Raw genomic sequence first — 20,862 nt, 5'->3', positions numbered from 1 at the left:
AAGTTCCACAGGGTTTCTCTGTATGACACCTCAGGCTGTCCTGGAACTCACAGATATCTGCCTGCCTCTGCCTCTTAAATGCTAGGGGGGGAAAGTTCCACAGATCTTAAGAATGGAAACATCCCTTACCATTCCAGACCTAAAGATGAAGAGGCTGGGGTAACTGTTGACTCCTTTCATTCGACAAAGCATCCGATCATCACCACAGTTGACAGCTCCAATCCGCAGTAACCCATCCACTTCTTTAGCAAATTCTCTCCACTGTGATAGAAAATGAAAACAAGCATCTCTAATAACATTTCTCCTCTTGAACATACTTCACTCTATATAACCCTAAAAGGGGAAAGGTTTTACTAAATAAAACATACAGGAAAAAGTAATTTGTAATGATCCGATAGTCACAGTGATTAATACAAAATAATTTCAAAAATTAGAATAAGACAAAAGGAAGGCCAGATAACACATCAACTAGGAAGAAGGCTTTAGTAGCGGGGTATTAAATGTACGTACAGTGGGGGCTAAATCGTGGCAATGTGAACATCCTGGGGAGTAAAAGTTTACAAACCACAGCTCTCCAGAATTAACAGCAGCATCTGAAAGCACACAACACAAAACGTTTACTAAAGGTTAATGCACATTTTAATCACAAATCATTTTGTTAAGATCAGAATAAAAAAAAATTGGTCCTAAACATTGCATAGTGAGCTTATTTCCTTTGTTTTTTTTTCCCTGTTAGTAGCAGTGTTTCTTCTAAAATGTCAAGCCCAAATAACTTGAATAAGCAGCAGCCCTGCAGGGTAACTGTAGTCGTGAAGCCACACAAGGGGTAGCAGGGCTTCTGCCAGTTTGTGCACACGAGAAACAGGGAGAACCAGGGTTGAGACTAAAGCTCTTCTACCACTGGCAGCAAGGATCAGTGTGAGGCCAGTGCCTGTCACAGATGCTGAAATTGATTTTTGAGACAGGGTCTCACTGTGTAGTCCTGGTGGCCTGGAACTTTCTATGAAGACCAGGCTTGCCTTGAACTCACATAGATCCTCCTGCCTCTGGCCTGGAGTACTGCAATTAAAGGTATGTGCTAGTGACCTGCAATACAGAGTAAAGTTTACAGTGAAAAAACTAAATCTTTTTCATAAATAAGTTCTTTTGGCAAATCATATTGCTTAAAGATGTAATGTAAAGAATTCTGTCATCTTTAAACAAAACATGTACTACCTACCCAGCAGCTTATATCTGTAAAATGATCCAATGAAGACAAACTTTAAAATTTTAACCAAGGATTATTCTAATATTCTGACAGAAATGTGGGGGCAGTTTGCTTAAGAGTTTTCATATAGTTCCATACCAAAATCAGCTGTCAGTGACTTTAAATGAAATTTTCATAAATTATTATAATTGCTAAGGCATGTATACTATTCTTATTTTGCTTAGCTGACTGGCTAGTTGGAAACACAGGAATACATTTCAGTGGCAAGGCAGTTCTGTGGAGAAACAGTGCATCTACACATTGCAGGCAAGAGTGCATAACGGGATTTTCATCAGCCATTCTTTGGCCAAGTTTGGAAAGTGTTAAACACTATCTAGATGATCTTAACAAATGTCATGTTGGCTTAGACCAACTGGTATTAATTTAGGGGAAAATCTTCATCAAAGTTAATGAAAACTAAAATAAGAAATTATCTTACTTGTTATATATAAGCACATGAGATGTAGTATATAATGCTGTATGTATCCTCGAGTCAGAAACACTTCTAATCTTTGCAATGAGTATTTGCCCAGTAAGATTAAAAATACATTTCATTTCACTTATTTACTCAGTTTTAGAAACAAGGTTTTTCTATGTTGTTGTGACTGGGTGGGAACACACAGTCCTTCTGCCTCAGCTTTCCACGCAGCTGGGGTCACAGGGCAGGCCACTGTGCCAGACTAAAAGTATTTTTAGTGGTGTAGTAAAACAGCACAATGAAATGCTTTTATATAACTCAGTAACCCAAAACAGAGTATAATATTTGAAAATGCAAATTTCTTTAAAATTACAGAACCAAAATATCTATTAATATCTATACAATAGCTTTTATTAGTACAGAAAATGCAGCACTGCCTTGAGTTCCTCTTTCCTGAGACATCTTCAAAAGGATGCTTCAACTGTGGCCTTATTTGGTGAAGTGTTTTCTACCTTTCCAATACAAGCTACAACTTGATCACAACTGATATAGTCCTGTACTGTGATATATAAAAAACAACGTAACGTGCTATGCTTAATGGGAAACATGACATCTTTTTAGGAAAAGATGACAACATTTACAGCTTTGAAATTAGAGATTAATAACTACTTCTGTCCCTTCTTTACTGAAGTCGGACACTTGGGGTTCCTTTTCTGGTAAAAGCAAACTATGTAATTTGGACTAAATTTCCCAAAAGTAACAACTGAAAAACTGGACCAAATGTAAAAGACCTATGTTGAAAACCTCAGAGCACTCCACTGACAATATATGGGAAGGTGGAAATCAGAATCAGTGTTGGCCACAAGAAGAGATGCTTGAGGGGCAAGAAAGTGGGCAGATATTTCAAAGGACTGATCAGCTAGAAGGATGAAAGGACTTAAGATACAGAGGAGAGTTCTGCACGTAGAGATGAGCTGGAGCACGACCACAGCATCTACATCACTCTGTTCAATCAGAATAGAGCTGATCTGAGTGCTGGGGACTCTTCCCAGAAGTCACTGAGAATATGCACATCACCATGGCAATAGAAACTCACAAGCCAGCCCACTGGTGACATTTGTCCAAATACAAGTTAGCTCTGTAACCCACATTTGCCATCTTTTCTCCACTTCTTGAACTAAAGTGTCAGGATCATCTTATATTAGTCTACTCATATGAAGAACAGTGCTAGTTTTAGTTAACTGTCTATGAATTATTTCTAATTATCTCATTTAAATTCATGGCTGAATTTAAAACTATCACTTGGGGTTCTAAGCGACTTAATTAGGAAGTCTTCTCTGCATAGTGATTTCTGAAAACATATAAACTTATCTGCAACATAAAACTTAGTAAAGTCTCATTCTAGGTGGTCTCACAGAGCAGCCAGTTATAGGTTTGGTTCAGCTCCTCTGTTTCTATACTCAAGTCTCCTGTTTTCTAACCACAACAGTTCACAAGCAGTCAGGGTAACAACCACACAGAAAAAGCTACGGAGCTACATAACCACATACAGTTTGTGATACAGTTATTACTGTTACTTAACAATAAATGAAATTCCCCTATTTCTTTTGTAGGAAAGATGTTGAAGTGTTCACATACACAACTTATAATAGCACTAGATTAAATAGACAGCTACCTTTTATACCAGAAGTTACCTATAAAAAATGTTAGAAAACAAAAGGCAATCCTTGCTTAGAATGGACTCTACTCAAAAATCTAGTAACTGGCCAGGTGGTGGTGGCACACATCTTTAATCCCAGCACTTGGCAGAGACAGGTGGATCTCTGTAATTTCAAGCCCAGCCTGGTCTACAGAGCTTGTTCTAGGACAGGCTCCAAAGCTACAGAGAAACCCTATCTCAGAAAAAAACAAAAACAAAAACAAAAAAACCCAAAACAAACTAGTAACTACCACATCTTTTATAATAACACAGAAGAAGCATATCTACTTAGTTTTTGCAACTAGCATTTTTAGTGTTCTAAATTAAATGTGACCATAACCTAGCAAAATAAAACTGGAATTTTTCAGAGTACAACTTATTGTTTTGAAGTAGAAGAGAAGAGGTAGAGTACTTGCCTAGTTGGTTCAAAGCCGTACACACACACACACACGCACACGCGCCAAATCCCAGCAACATGCACACATATAAACATACTACACGTATATGAAGTAGAAAAACATTATTCTAGCTACACAAAAGTGAAGGTAGAAGATTCTAATCTGATTTTCCTAATCTTCTAAAATGCAATGGGAATGGAGTAGGGAATTTTCACATAAAAAAATGAAAACTGCTTCCACAATAAACACAGTTATGGAAAAGACTGAAATTGCAACTTTTCTGTTGTTGCAAGTATGTAGCAAAACAATGTGGACTCTAAACCTGAATGGCATATTATTATTTTTATTTGCTATTCATAGTTAGGCATTTTGCTAAGTTTTGACTAAGAAGTTGAAAACAACTGGTCTAGCCCCATACTGGTATTTTTATATTGAAACACCGACCCACACACTTCTCTGGAGAGTTAAACATCCCAAATACATCATATTCCTTAAAAAAAAATCTGTACAATTTCTAACTTCTGATTACATTTAGACCTTTGAGTTTTGGGTAAGAGATGTGATTTGTACTATTTTGACTATTTTCAGAAAGTCATACCCCAGAAACTTACCAAATTCTCTTCTTTCCAATGTTATGATTTCAGGGTCATCATCATAAATACCTAATTTAAAAATTGGATAAAAATCATAAAATTAATTCTTCATAAAAATGAATCACCAATTAAAACATTATTTACTGTTGCCTTAGCTGTTAAAAAAACAGCTATACTGAATTTCAAACTTGAACAATCCACATCAAATTAAGAGAAAAACCAACGGTTATTATTACTACCGATGACTCTTTTCAAGACTGATAATGCCTTGATAAGGCCTATCGGGTTTATCACCTCCTTTATTCCTCATACAAAACCTCTGTGTTTTGTTACCTTTCTAATAAATTATGTACTTTTATTTCATGTGCATTGGTCCTTTACCTGCATGTATGCCTGTATGAGGGTGTCAGATCCCCTGGAACTGGAGTTACAGACAGTTGTGAGTTGCCACGTGGGTGCTGAAACCTAGCTCCTCTGGAAGAGCCAATATTCTTTTTATTTTTTTATTTTAATTTTAAATAGCTTGTTTTACATGTCAATCCCAGTTCCCTCTCCCTCCCCTCCTCCAACACTACCCCATCCCCCCAGCCTCCCACCCTATTGCCAATTTCTTCCACATAGGGGATATCTAGAGTCTGTCATTTCACTCAGGGTAGGGTCCAAGGAGCCAGTATTCTTAACCACTAAGTCATCTCTCCAGCCCATATTGCTTTGTTACTTTAAAAAATAACTACAAAACACATTAGAAGTTGCAAAAGCAGCACAAATTCTTACATACCTATTCACCTAATTTCTAAAGATAACATGCTACAATTTCAAAACCACAAAATTGAATGTACTTGATTATTAATTATATTGCAGAACTCATTTAGATTAAGGGTTTACTATATGGTATCATTTTAAAATATGTTATACTGCTTAAAATCCCATGACCATAAGATCTGCACAGGCACATATTTTGTAGTGAATACACATTTTACTTACTGTGCTTAAACTAAATGTGAGAAAATTCCTCATTACTACCCAAACACACACAATTAACAATAATGGATAGTGCCAACAGATAGCAAACTTTTTCTACAGAGGCCACTTGCAAATATCTAGGCCTTTTAGGGTATTAGAGTGCACAGTTTTTGTGGGGGTATGTTTGGTTTTGTTTTTAAACATAAAGAGTCTTAAAGAAGGTAGTATCTAACAGATGAGCAGAAATGTATTCTAATAAGATTTTCTTTTTAGCAAGTAGTAAGCGAGCCCTGGCTGGTGAAAGTCAGTAGGGAATATATCTTAATATTATTTTCAAAAGAATATCCAGTCTTGAGCAAACTATAGAAATATTTTCCTTAGTCTAATTAAAGTACAGGCCAGTTCTCAGCCTGCATTGGGAGTTTCCTAGTGACAATAGGAAACACTGATTGTGTGATCACACTCCAGATATGATTGTGATCTTTGCTTCCTCCTCCCCTTTGCCTTTGTGTCTCCCTCTCCTCTCATTTGCCTTGCGTGTTCCTGCCAACACGTAGAAAGAACCAGGATCAACAGAGGTGCCACGCGAGGAGGACAATCTACCATTGCACTTAAAAGAAAGTTTAGCTTTTGTTGGAACATGCTTTTTACAGTTTTGAGACAGGTGTCAATATTTAACACAAAATATAGCACAAAACCATTGTTAACAGGAACCATACATAAAAGTATTAAGCATAATCTGACCAATATACTTTTATATATGTACAATAATTTCTGTAATACCAACTGACTTACCTTTTCAACTCAACTTCAGAGTAAATTAGAAAGTTAATCAAAGTGACATACATGAAATATATAAATTAAACAGCAGAACAAAACCAACTTTTTTTTCTACTTGTGGAGACACAGCTTGGTGGTAGAGGACATAAAGCCTTTGGCTCAAATACCAGCCCAGGGGAGGGAACAGACAGGGCAGACCTCACATGCACCTTACCGAAATCATAACGGTAGTAGCTCCAGCTCTCATATTGGCCTCCCTGATTATCTTCAAGTCCCTTTTCTCCATACTTGTCATACTTTTTCCGTAGGTCTTCATCTTTGAGTACTTCATATGCTCTATTTATTTTTAAAAAATCACCATGTGCATTTGGGTTATTCTGTTAAAAATATTAGGTACAACAGTTATTTCAAATATACAATCTGAATCTCTTCAGAAATACAGATTTAACTGATCACAGATATCTGTATACTAGATAGCAACAGAAAAAACAGGGCAGTACGACATGAATCATCAAATGAAATCAGGAAGTATTTCTAAGGAAGCACTTTCAAAAGAAGCCTAAGTAAGGGAAACCAGAATGTACTATTCAAAAAGTTCAACAGTTTTGGCAACAGTTTCTCATTACTTTATAAAGTATGCAAAACATGAACAATGGATAAAAACCAACAATTCCCTTCTAAAAATGCTGAAAAAAAAAGTCACTAAGAAAAAAACTAATGGACTCTTGAAGCCTTTACTTTAAAATATGTTATTTCTGTAACAATGATAAGTAGGTATGCATGCCATTTTCCCATATCAGGCTCATCGTAAAGTGTATGTTTCAATTCACCAGTTTATTAAGTAAGAAATAATACCAGAATAATAATTCAAAACTGGACTGAAAAATGTTACTTTTTTACTGTTTCATAGAATTGGCTTCTAAAAAATCACACTTGGAAATTTTAAAACAAAAACTTGAAAAACAACAAATCCCTAAATATAATATACATCTCTGGGAAAGATAATCAACCAAGAGTTTATAATGTTCAGCTTTATGTAGCTGGGATAAAATAATCTCATTTATAAATTTCTGCCCACAAAATTATCTCCATCATATCCTTATTCATGATAAGGTAAACAGTAATGAAAAAAAATTGAATACCATAACATTCAAAACAAATTTGTTTTTAAAGATTCTTGGGTACACAGTCAAATCTTTACAAACGGAAATACATTTGGAGCTCTTAGGCTTTTATTTGTAAGTTTGTAAGTTAATAGCTTGAACTGTGTATGGAAAACAATAGTGAAAATTAAACCAAGCTGTGATTAGCTACTACTGTCACTTGTGTAAGACTCTTTTGAGTTCTGAGGGAATGTCTGTCTTTATCGTTCTTAACCCACATTAGTATGAAAACTGCTTCAAAGACATGGCTTGGTTTAACGTTTTCACTACTTGTTGGAAATCAGTTTACAGAAGAGGTAACTGTATTTGATACTGACAAAAATCATTGCAATTTGCTTCTTCTGGTTTTAGTGTGACAGGCGAATTACTGGTTTTAGGTGGTGGGGAATCAAACCCCGAACCTCATGCATGCTAGGCAATGCTTTACCTACTTCTGTTTCATACTCCAGTTGCCAAATTATAATTTTTGATATTATTAAGCATTTGAAATGCTTATTTAAAAATAATTAAAACAAAAAGAGACATAGAAAAATAACCAGATATTTAAAAGAGAAATTTTACCTACCGGGTTTTTATCAGGATGCAACTTCAGTGCTAACTTCTTAAAGGCTTGTCTTATTTCTCTACTGCTTGCAGTTTTGGATACTCCAAGTAAACTGTAAAAGTTCTGATCTGTGCCCACTACAATGACCACATATAGTATCAGAAGACAGAGACTGATTCTCTTCAAGTCTCTGATAAAGTCATCTTTGTTTAACCAGACTCCCATTCTCTTTCTTAGCAAGTTCTTATTTAAGTGACATTAAGATACAATGCTGGGTCCAGTGGTTATAAGATATACATTTGAGAACTTCTGTCCACATTACTTCAAGGGTCAATCGAGCATCACAGAACCAAACCCGGGAATGTTAACCTAAAGAGAGCAAACCAGGCAGTTCAAATACTTTCCAAACTAAGCAGCAATAACACAATTTGCCAAGTGACACAGTCAGCAATACAATCTCCATTGAGGTCACATCGTTGTAAATGGTCCTGAGTCCTACTCTCAAGAACCCTCCCTTGCCTCTATATTCAGATAGGCATGTATGTAAAATCACTCTAGGTAGCAGGGAAAGGGTAGAGTGGTGGTAGCTAACTAGAAACACACACACACACACACACACACACACACACACACACACACACACACACACACACTCTTAGACCAAAAGACTCTCATCAGTGTGATACCACCAGGATAGGAATTAGCACTTCTTCCCTTTAGCTCCTTTTACGACTCAAAAACTGTTCAATTTTCTTTTTAACCTAATCTCATTTGTAGAGGATACCTTTGCGGGAAGTGAAAGGAAGCATAAAGCCTTTCCAAGGGGTTTGTACCTTTAACATAACAATTCAATAATGTCAGTATAAAAATGGATAACTTGCAAAGCAGGCCACCCAAGTTTTCTAAAGTGCTTGCCATGAGAAAATAAATTAGTTTATAAAAAAGAGCAATAGTTGCAAATCGGTGCAATTTCACTGTAAAGTTTATGTCTGGAATAAAGAAAAATCCTGTGAAGAATAAAACCCTAGGATTTCACCTTACAGCTGAACTAGTATACTTTAAGACCTTAAAATGCTCTGGGGGGGGGGGATCAAACTTCCCTAGCACCCTCAATTTCAGTTCTCTTCATTTAAATCCAAATGTTTCTAAAAATTCCTTACCTGTGAACAGGCCTCACCTCACTTCTAACCCCTCCTTTTCATCCCCCACACAGACACTTTTTGTAAAATACACTCAGAGGAAACCAGAAATATCCAGACTGACAACTATCAGGAAGGAAAAACCAATGAAGAGCAGATCTCAATCAGGAATTTGGGTTAGGGTATCCCTTGGCTTAGGGTGGCTCTCCCGCAGCGTGGGAATAACAGAACAGCCCGGGGCCAGTGAGGATACTGAAGGTAAAGGCAAAGTTAATGAAGGATGCTGCCACCTCTCCAGAGCGGGATCGGACAGAGGGGCAAGACAGAGGGCACGGGGCTGGCAAGTGTGCGTCCGAGGTCACAGCTCGGACCTGGAGGAAGAAACCCGAGTAAGAGGTGCCAGCCGAGGGTGGCCGGCAGAGGCGAGGTGGAGGGGGCAGCGAGGGAGGCGAGGACCCGACACAATGGGCGGCGGCGCGGAGGCGGTGGGATGCGGCCGGCGCCCTCCCTCCCCGATGCCCCAGCGGTGCGTGGAGCCGGCCCGCGCCCACCTCGGCGTCCTCAGCTACTGCCCCATCCTTAGGCCGCCGAGCTGCGAACCCGGCAGGACCGGACGCCGGCTGGGAGCGCGCGCAGCAGCAGCACCACCGCTCGGGTCGCGCCGGCAGGGCGGGGCCTGGCGCTCGGCATTGTGGGAAAGGCGTGGGGGGAGTCGGTAGGGCCGCGGCCGGCGGGGCGGGGCGGGCGGGACGGTTTTAGGTTGACGTGGCTTTCTGTGCGGCTGCGGCTGCGGCTGCGGCTCCCGCTCCTATCCGGAGATAGGGGAGCAACCCGCAGAGAGGCCCACAGCGGTTCTGCGGCGGAAGGCAGCCGCGGGCGGAAGGAAGATTGGAGGGCCCGCCCCTTCCGGTACCGTTGCCAGGGCGACGGGGAAACCTGGGTCGACAGATCCGGCTTGCTAATCCTTTCTGGAGGTTTGGTTAAAGGGTGGGTAACGCGGGGAAGGCTGGTTTAGCCTAAAGTGGAGAACTCGCCTCAACTGACCCCGTTTACAAGGAACCGGACAGAATAATTGCAAAAAAATAAAAATAATCCCCCAATCCTCAAAACTTCCCAGAAATAAAATTGTTTACAGTTTTGTGTATCAGCAAATATTGAGCATTCCCCAGGATTTCCAAGTTTCTAATCGTTCTGACAGTATTTCTCCTCTCGTTTACATCTACTCCATTGGGTACAGAAACTGCATTTTTGAGTCGTAGCGCCGTGACCATCGAAGTAGCTACTCTTAAGATCCCTGAAAGAGGAAACGACTGAAGACGATGGTTGTAATTTGAAATAAGTAGAAATTGGTAATGAGTCTTTGGATAGTAAGCCAGATGTCAGCTAATGATTTTATGACTGAAGGGCCTGCTGTAAGCCAGCAAGTTAAAGGAAAGAGGAGGAAGTGTAAGGAACAAAGGCAGAGATATTAGAAGCAGCTTGAAGTGACAGCTGTTAACATGAACCAGGAAATGGCCTAAGTACACACGGCATTAACTCAGTCCTCCAATCAGATACTGCTGATTATTATACACTTTTCAAAAGTTGAGAGCGCGTGGGTAAGTAAAACTTGAGGAAAATGGGGATCACACCTAAGCAACCTAGTTCCACTGTCTGTAATGGTAATCATCATGTCACTGTGAGCCCAAACTGCTTAGAATAAATTTAACGCAAAACAGATAACTGAAGAATTTAGTAAAAGCTTGATAGTAGGTTTTTGTTACCGTAGCGAATACATTTAAACTTTATCTTTTAGGAGAAAAGCAAGCTCCTTAAAACTTCAAAGTGAGGAACTGAAGTTGCATTTTAGATCAACTTCTGGAGGATACAAAGGGAATAGTTTAGGAGAGTGAGAAGACAGACCTTGCTTAAACTTGGAAATGTCCTCAAAGTTACAAAAAGTTTAATGTATAGCACAAATAACTTTGTTTTTCTAGTTTGGGAGTAAGTTGTCTTTTCCCATTATTTTCCAAAACTAGTGTGTGTTTTTTCATAGATGAGATACTTTCCTTTATAAGCACAACCCTTAAAACCAGGAAGTTAGTGTCTGTCAACACATTATTATTGTCTAATCCACAAACACCAAATTCTGTTAGTTCCAATCATCAACAAGTCTTCCCAGTAGACAAATGTAGTCAAGAGCTTTTTTATTCCCATCTAGCACACTAGTGTTTTAGACTCCCTTAATGGAACATGTTTTTCAAGTTTTTCCTAGATGTCAAGGCCTTACATTTGTAAGGAATATAGGCAAGTTCTTTTATAGACACTTTTCTGTTTTGGAGTGACTGAAGGTTCTTCATGATTACATTGGGTCGTGTACATTTGACAGACATATAACAACTGACATTATGTTCTCACTGCATCTTATTGGATGGTCTGAAATTTTTATTTCTTCCATTTTTGGTAGTGTGACCTTAGATAACTTGATTATAAAGTTTTCTATGATTTTTCCATGTAAATTACATTTTGAATGGCTCACTTGACAGATGGTTTACTCATCCATTCAAGTCTAACCTGTGCCAGGATGCCTTCTCACAATGGCATTTTCTTTAAGGTGAAAAAGAATCCCAAGATAGAGTGACACACTCTCCCCATTGTCCATCAAGGTAAGTCTCATCTTCATTGATTTATGACACTGCACGTGTCTCATTTAATGGATTTTAGTAGTTCAAATTATTTAAGATGATATTATTTAAAATTTTTAAATTAGATCTATTTGTCTTATTTTGTGTGTATATTTGTTTTGCCTGGGTGTGTGTACATCATGTGGGTATCTGATATTCATAGAGGTCAGGTCCTCTGGGACTGGAATTATGAGTTGATGTGAGCCATCTTGTGGGTACTGGGCATAAAAGCCAGATCCTTTGCAAGAGCAACAAGTGCTCTTAACCACTGTGGCATCTCTCTGTTATCAGGGCATTTTTGTTTTAAACTAACCATTTTAACTACAGTGTGAAGGACATATTTAAGGAGAGAAATGGTTGATCAAGGACAACTGGAGGAGAATGATGAACTGGTCCAAGTTGTAGATAATGGACTAGGGTAGAGTCAGTGCAGATGAAGAGAAATGAACAGATTTAAAAAAAAAGTGGAACTCACATTCTGCCATTCATGAAGACATTATACTGAATGAAATAATCCTGCCGTACGGTCATACTTATCTACAGGATCTTAATGGAAGCGAAGAAAAAGAACAGTGGTTTCCAATATCTCAGTCATAAAGGATAGGAGGAGATACTGAGCAAGAGGAACAAATTCCAGTTATAAGATGAATATATTATAGGGCTATAATGTAATGTTGACTATAGTTACTATGTTGTTTACCTTAAACTTGAGAGTAGATTTTGTGTTTTCACATACATATATATGTATAGTAACTGTGTCTGGTGATAATTATAGACATGTTAATGTTAATTTACTCAGCTATAGTAATTAGTGTACTATATATATGTATATATATAAAACTTTAAATTTTATTTTATATATTGGACATTTTATGTATGTACATGTTAATTGATTCAGCTAAAGTAATTAGTATATTATATGAATATAATATATAAAATATGTTAATTTAATTATTGTATATAGTAAAGGTATAAACATAATTTTATATATATGAAAGAATAATAATATAGATGATTTGATAATGAGTTGGTCATGATGAAAAGAGATATTTGAAGACATATATTTATGTCAGTTAACTAACAACAAAGATACCCACTTTAGGGGGACTAAAACCTTTATTGTGAGAGTATAAGTATCAAATTTCAATATCATAACTCCATCATTTATGCATTAGACACATTATAATAAGAGGGATACTTACTTTTAGTTTTTAGTTCCTTCTGGGGAGCTACTAGCTTTCAGGATCCAGTATATATTTCTTCTGAAGACATTTTCTGTGTACTGCCAAAGTATATTTTACCACTTCACCTTTTACTATTACATTAATCACAACGTACTGCAAGAGCATTTTATTGGTTGGTTTTCTGAACCAGTTATTCGAGATCAGGCATTTGGCTTTATTTCTTTCCCCAATGCCTCATTAGGAGAAAGCTTGGCATCTCTTCAGCACATGCATTAGGGTGGAATGAAGAATCAATATTTGGTTTGTACAAAGAGGAAAGAGTAGACCTTTGTCCCTAAAGTTACTGCTTAGGGCTGGGTAAAGAGCACAGTCACAAGGCAAAAATAAATGACACATGAGTGATATGAACAATATGATCTACATAGGAATTTTAGGGTGAAGTGCCCAGAGAGCTAGAGGAAAGTATGGGTGATTCTAATAAAAAGAATTCTTTAAAGTATTTGAACTTTCAAAAGTCACTCAAAGGGATGAAATGGGTGTACAACCTATATCCTCTGCATTCTTGTGTGAAATGACAATTATAATTAAAGCTTACATATCCTTTATATGTCTTGGGTACTACTTAAAACACTTTACCTACATTAAGTCACTTGATTATCACAACAGTCCTTTGAGGCAAACGGTTATTGGTAATTCCTTTAAAAATATTTCCCTTTTTGTTTTCAATTATGATGTGTATGCATGTGTGTCTGTGTTGGGACATGCATAGGTGACTTTGGAGGTCAGAGATGTCAGATCTTCCTGGAGCTGCTGAAGTTATAGGCAGCTCCTATATGTGAACCACCCAACATGGCTCATGAAAATCAGACTCAAGTCCTCTGTGAGAGCTTACTAGCTGAACTTGTCTCCAGGCACTGCTGCCAATTCTGCTTAGGAGGAAACCAAAGCAAAGAGAATGTTAAGTCTCTTACCCTCATCACAGTCAGGTAGTAATAGAATTTGGATTCTAACATAAGTAGTCTCAATCAGAAGTACGAGAATATCAACAGCTAACTGAAATATTGATAGATATATCTGATAGATTTCTTTTTAATTCAGATGACGTGTTCTTTCCATAAACTGTTTCCAGTATCATATATGGTTGGCTTGGGGAATGTTAGAAATGGTTTATTAGGTAAGACCTTATTTGCAAAGGCATTGCAAATTATTTGCTGGTATGTTGTTGTGGAATAATGTTTTGTATACTGTGAAGATGTGTCTTTGCTTGATAAAGAGCTGAATGGCCAGTAGCTTCGCAGGAGAGGATTGGTCGGACTTCTGGGCAGAGAGAGAGGACGGGGAGATACATCTGGGTGCAGGAGATGTGGAGAAGAAACTGGAAGTGCAAGATGGAAAAGAGGTCAAAAGCCACAAGGCAAAATGTAGACTAGTATAAGTGGATTAATTTAAGTAAGCTATTGGCCAACCTTTCATAATTAATAATAAGTCCCCATGTCATTATTTGGGAGCTGGCAGGAGAGAGGAAAGTCCTACTACAGTATGTAGAATTCACCCATAGCACCTACCAATGGAGATGGCATTTGTGGTGATCAGAATGAGATGCCTCCTATATGTCTTGAGCATTTGAATACTCTGGCCCCTAGTTAGTGGATAGTTGGGAAGGATTAGGAGGTGTGGCCTTGTTAGAAGAGAGGTATGTTGCTGGAGGCAGGCCTAAGGTTTCAAAAACTTTCCAGCATATCCAGTGAGCTCTCAGCTGTTGCTGCAGCATCATCGTTGCCATGCCTATTTGCCCACTTCTGGGATCCCCACCATGACAGTGACAGACTCCCATCCTCTGGAACTGTAAGCTCCAAACAAACCCTTTCTTCTATAAGTTGCCTCAGTCATGATGTTTTATCACAGCAATAGAAAAATAACCAATACAGCATCTAATACATGTGCTGATTTCAGTTCAGTTTGCAGGATTGTGTGTGTTGCTTTAACTGCAATTTCACATTTTCCACCTTCAGTTAACAGTTCTACTGTTAGGTATAACTAACAGCACTTTTGGGCATTTATTTATGTCTCAAATAATTTGACACTGTAGTTTTTCATGTTAAAGTGTTATATGGTAATTAAACATGTAATCTAATAAAAGCTATTGAAGCAGACATTGGAGTGTATACACACATGTGTAAGTATATGTACATTACTTGAGTATATCTATATATCTTGTGCACCTTGACTTTTCTTAGCAATCATCCTATCTCCACCTTCCAAGCTCTGGTATAAGTGTTCAAAACACCTCTGGAGTTTTTTGTAAAACCTGACTACTGCGAATGAAACTTAGGTTTTGTGCCAGAAACTTTGTGAACTGAGCCATCTCCCCAGTCCAAGCATTTATGGTTTTAAAAATTAATTTTACATTGTGGCTGTTGGACAGGAAATGCCCTTAATAGGCTAGAGACTTTTGAAAATTGCTTGAAATGGGGCTGACAGAAGTGTCGAATTTACAGAAATACTCAGTGAGCAAAGCAAAAGGAAAAGAATGCTGCAAACTGTGAGAAGGGCCCTGGATGATACTCTACAGAGAAAAAGACTAAGAAGGGGATGCTGAGGCAATGTTTAGAGCAGCAGTGGAGCTAGGGTAGCTTTTATGATTGGCTCCTGTGGGTTATCTCCTTGACTAGGTCCATGTTTGTTGACTCACTAGAACGGCACACAGGACTAAGAACATCATTGCTGTGTCCAATACTCATGACACAGAAGTAACACAAGACAAGATCTGGAAGGCAGAGAAGTCTGGACACAGTTTGAAGGAGATCAGGCCTTAGCTCCCAAGGTCCTGGCCCAGTGAAGTGGTGTAGAGCTCAGCACTCTAGAAAAAAAGCTTTAACTTGTAGTGTGCTGTGTTGTATTCTGGATAGTGTAGCAAATGCCTGAGGTTTGATTGGAGCTAGATACAAAAGAACTCTCTGCTTAGCAGTTAGCAAAGTCCTGGCTCCCAGAGGAAAGTAGGTATTCAGCTTAAGCCACATTGCAGATTTCAGGAGCTATGGACCAGCCTTATCATTTAAGGAACAATTTTATAACATGGGAGGGAACTATTGACCAGCTAAGTTTCCAGATACCAGCCAAAGACTAACTCTTCAAGAACAGCTCCTAAGGGCAGCTGTCCTACTTGCTGTGATATGCTTTACTGTGTGCACAGAGTTACCCAACCCTAACCCCTCCCAGTTAGGTGATATACAGAGCTAGTATCTTCAGTCACAGATTCAAGGATGACATGAGTTTTGTCCGAGATGTCAAAGAATAGTTCTGGTCTGCTAGGTAGGAGATGTTAGACTCAGAGAACTCATTACAGGCATACCCTTCTCTGTGAACATCAGAGAGGCCCAGGATACAGGAGCAGCATATATCTTTGGCTGTGGTATATACTTAATTATAGACAATATTTGACTGCTGCTTGGAAATAACTCAACATATTATTTACGTGTTGAGCTAGTCAGGGTTCTCTAGAGGAATAGAATCCAAGGAACAAATTTATATTAAAAGAGAACAACAACCTTGCTCTGTAAAAGGAAAAGTGGTATTGAGTTTAGTAAATGTTAAAAAAAGAGAATTTATTAGAGTTTTTTTTTTGGAGACAGGACCTTCTTAGCCTAGGCCGACTTCATTCACTAAACTATATTCCAAGATATGATAAGTTTTAAATGTCAAAATTCAATTAAAAATAGATACAGGGCCACTAAATGTATTTATTTCTTTTTAAAAATTTAAAAATATTATATATTGAGAGAAATTTGGGGGAAATAATAGAGAGAGTTCCCTGAGGCCCCTTTCTGTTTTTTCCATGGTTGTGTTTTACATAACTATAACTCCGTATTAAAACAGAAAACTGACATTGTCTCAGAGTTTCTGTCTTTCTGTGCCATTTACCACTCATGTATATATGTGCAACCATTACAGCCACCATACAGAACCATCATGGCACAGGTCCCTATGTCAAACCTTCAGTCATAGATTACTCAAAATATGACCCACCAACCCCATCTCTGGAAGAATGAATATTTTTCCATTTTTACAATATCATCATTGATGGAGTTATGTAAACTACTATGTGGCCTTTTAGGTTTTCCTTTTACTCAGCAGCAAACCTTTGCAATTGATCTGCATTTTTGCAGGCCCATCATTTTTAAATTTTTTAAATTTAATTTAAATTAGAAACAAGTTTGCATCACATGTCAAACCCAGCTCCCTCTCAGGCCCATCATTTTGAAACAGCATTTCATAGCATGTACATGTCATAGTTTAACTTGCCTCCTATTATGTAACATCTTAGTTGTTTGCAATTTAGGACTATAACAATAATGTTGCTCTGAACATTTGTGTGTAGGTTGCAGAGTGTGTTTATGTGTGTATAGACTTCTATTTCTCTGCAATAAATGCAATGCCCAGGATTGTTATTGTTGATTATGTGGTAAATGAATGAATTAGTTTTTAAAGAAAGCAGTAAGTAGTTCTCAGAGTGTCTATATCAGTTTGCAGCTAATAAATGAGGTTCTTGTTAATATAATTGTGATCTGATGTCCAAACGAATGATGGGATTGTACTGCCTTCTCAAGAACAAATACATTTGCATTCCCTCTAGGATTTATGGTGGTAAAAGAACATTTTGATGTTTCCGATGTCAATGCCATCACAGTTGAAGAGAGCATACCACATTCTAGAGAAAGGCTCAGAAAAAGTATTATTCACGACTAAAGCCCTGGAAGGTGCTGGGACAGCACACCAGGCAGCGCAGATCAAAGGCCAATGTTGACGTGGGAAAACTCACAGATTAGGTGTCTGAGTCAGTATACCAGGTAGCATAAATCAAAGACCAATACTGAAATGGGATAATTCAAGCTTGGAAGAATGGTCAAATTCAAGTGTTGAGATGGGTTAATTACTTATAGGATGCAGGAACTACCCTTTAGATGCCTCAGATTTCCCAAGTAATAAGCTTGTTGAGAAATCAAGACCTGGTGATATATAGATTGTCAGTCTTTCATGCTATCACCAAGGCCTTAGAAATAAAGTAGAGGCAAAACTACTTAGTAGAATATCAAGGAATTTTAGATAATGTCAAATAAACTTACCACTTCTTTAATTCACTCTCCCAATCCAGGAAATGCATGTTGTCACGTAACATGGTATTTAGTCTTCTATCTAGTATGAGAATGAGAATGTTCAAAGGACACCCTGTAGCTATGCAATGAGTATGGAAGATTCCACATTTCTTAATCACTGCATATGACTGTTAGGCTTTCAGTCATCTTTAGAGTTGGCTAGAGACTGTTATGTAGACCCTGGAGACAGGGTAGCCTGTTTTACCTGTGGTGGAGAGCTCTGTAACTAGAAATGAAAAGTGATGCTGTTTTAGAACACAGCAGACATTTTCTCAACTCTCTATTTCTAGGAAACAGGTTGAATTTCAGATCTGGGTATGCAGTCACATGCAGCTTGAATGAGAATGTCATCTATTGGCCATATAGTGTTCTAGTTCAGCCCAAGAAGCTGTGAGTGCTAGATTTTATTTTCTGAATTACACTGATGATGTCAAATGCTTTTGTTATGATGGTGGCTCGAGGTGTAGGGAATCTGGACATGACCCATCGGTAGATCATGCCAAATAATTTTCAAGATGTGAGTTCTTGATATACACAGAAGGACAGGAATTTGTTGATAAGATTCAAACTGGATATTCTCTTCTTCTTGAACAACTGTTGTCGAATTCAAACACTCCATAAGAAGAAAATGCTGACCCTACAATTGTGTATTTGGTCTTGGGAAAGTTCTTCAGAAGATGCAGTCATGTGGTTAAAGCTGCTTTGGAAGTGGGCTTCAACAGAAGCCTGACAATATGGATAGGGCAGTGTCTCACCCTGACTACTGGAGAGAACTACAGAACAGTTAATGAAATGTTGTCAGCTCCTTAATGCTGAAGATGAAAGACAGACTGAAAAATGGCATAAAGTGACTTGTCACTAATCAGAAGAATAGAATGACACTCTTTCGACAACTGGTATGTGTCCTTCCATTCATGCATAATATTCTAAAGGTTAGTGTAATCGCTAAACAGGAAAATGATGTGAAATAGAAAAACATACCTTTGCACAAAAGAGAACCTATTGACACCATTTTAGTTAAAGGAAATGTTGCAGCCAACATCTTCAAAAACTGAAGGAAACTGACCACATTAAATGAAAAGTTATGGAGGAAAAGGCTATGAAGTAAATTCTAACAGATGTTTCAGGTGTGTTGTTGGAAGAACAGTTCAAGATATTGTGAGAGAATGAATTTTTAAGATGCATATGGACAGAGGTTTCTATTAACCCCTGGTGATCATCTGGTAGTATGCCAGGAATATGCCCCATCCTTAGAAAGTGCACCATCTGCAAAAGTTTGATCAAGGAGACTTCATACATTTCTCTCAAAAATGAAAAATGATCTTTACAGTATTGATGGACACCAGAAGTCACTAAACAAGGAATGAATTCTTGGTTCTTCAGCTAGTATGTTCACATTCTGCTCACTATGGAATTAATAATCTTGCTTCGTGAAAAGTACTATTCTGTATTTAATCTTAATCCATTTAGGTTCATGCTGATGAGCTAAAAGCAGTGTGTATGTGTGAACACAGCAGTGACAGGAGCAGTAGCAATAACTGTTAAGTGTCATCTCAGGGTTACTTGATTTTGTGTTTGGGAAAGCTAGCAGCTACCTCTGCACTCAGTCATCTGAATGCTGCTTGCTTTTGTCAAATATAACATGGAAGCAGTTAAATCCAAAGCAAAAAATGACAACATGCCCGAGTTCCTCTGCCTGGTACCCACCCCTCAGTCCTCTTCCTACTCATTACTTACTTCAAATAGCTAAATTCATCACTCCCTTCCTTGGAAATCAAAGGCAGTCCTCCTGAACACACAAGAAACTTTGAATTACAATGCCTTCTCATCACTTCCTAGGTTCCCAAACTTTTCTCCCAGTGCATCAACATACAACTACCATCTTTAAGTTTTATTTACCACCCTAACTGCCTGTCTCTAGTCTTCTACTTTGTGTGCTTATTAGTTTGTGACAGGGTTTCTCCGTGTAGTCCTGGATGTCCTGGCACTCATTCCGTAGACCAGGCTGGCCTCAAACTCACAGAGATCTGCCTACCCCTGCCTCCAGAGTGTTGGGATTAGAGGTGTGCCACCACCACCTGGCTGCATTTTACATCTTTTGGCTATTTCTGGATTATAACAATCTATCCCTAGATTATAATGCTTAATATGTAACAACTGTCTCTGGATTCTATTGTCCCATTGTTTTACATTAGACTAACCTTAACTGAACTTGCATCTCTGTTTTATTTCTTTATTTGTTCCTCTATCCTTATTTCTTTAGTTACTTTTGTTTCTTCCTATTGCCTTAATTTTTCTTTTGCCTGTATAAGCCCTTCTCTGGAGGAATATGTCCCAGAGAAAGTGTCCCCCTTTGCTGAATCTATGCATGGATCCATCATTCTATATCCAGGGTCTGAGACTTTACTGGGCCAGTGAGGAAATAAAGAATTGGCAAACACAAACAGAGAGAAAAACTGGGGTTGGATAGACTGGGCTCTCTGATGGAGAAGCAGCAGCACCCTGGAAGCAGCTCAGAGTGATCCTTACATACAGTTGAGCCCAGAGGCAGGGTTATTACATACAACTGAATGGGGAAGAGGGGCTTATGGCACACAGATTGACAAGGCAACAAGGATTATGGTATACAGCTGGGTATTAGTTCATCTCAGTAAGAGCTGTCTCTGTAGGGGAGCAGTCCTCAGCCTGTAAACAGGGCTTGGAGGACTTGTGGTGTACATCTTCTGCACACTCTGTCATCACTCACACATGGGCCAGAGGAAGGCTTTGCCATGTCCCTGGGCCTCACCATTTCCTCGATAAGTCTTGAGGCTCTGGGGTCCTTGACACGGCTGTGCACGTCTCAACAGCGTGTTCTTTGAGGACTTCACTCACTGAGGACTTTCTCTGCTCCCTATACAGAACTATTGGAGAGACAAT

General features: G+C 38.4%; 1 protein-coding gene and 1 pseudogene across 1 annotated transcript in view; one reads left to right on the top strand and one right to left on the bottom strand.

Moving 5' to 3' along the window:
* Dnajc10 (DnaJ heat shock protein family (Hsp40) member C10) overlaps window positions 1-9,649 on the bottom strand; it is a 41,094-nt gene extending 31,445 nt beyond the window's left edge. Inside the window, exons 1-6 of the mRNA XM_040745695.1 lie at window positions 9,495-9,649; window positions 7,826-8,173; window positions 6,312-6,474; window positions 4,373-4,423; window positions 511-593; window positions 130-261 (exon numbers count right to left, since the gene is read on the bottom strand). Coding sequence (XP_040601629.1) covers window positions 130-261; window positions 511-593; window positions 4,373-4,423; window positions 6,312-6,474; window positions 7,826-8,029 — 633 coding nt within the window. The 5' untranslated portion in view covers window positions 8,030-8,173; window positions 9,495-9,649. The remainder of the gene's footprint in view (window positions 1-129; window positions 262-510; window positions 594-4,372; window positions 4,424-6,311; window positions 6,475-7,825; window positions 8,174-9,494) is intronic.
* Window positions 9,650-14,069: 4,420 nt separating this feature from the next.
* On the top strand, window positions 14,070-19,290 carry LOC101828953 (annotated as a pseudogene).
* Window positions 19,291-20,862: the final 1,572 nt, after the last annotated feature.

This window comes from Mesocricetus auratus, unplaced genomic scaffold (genome assembly GCF_017639785.1).
Source record: "Mesocricetus auratus isolate SY011 unplaced genomic scaffold, BCM_Maur_2.0 Super-Scaffold_100004, whole genome shotgun sequence".
Classification (NCBI taxonomy): domain Eukaryota; kingdom Metazoa; phylum Chordata; class Mammalia; order Rodentia; family Cricetidae; genus Mesocricetus; species Mesocricetus auratus.
Note: the sequence above shows the minus strand (reverse complement) of the source record. Positions and strands in the feature narration are given on the sequence as shown.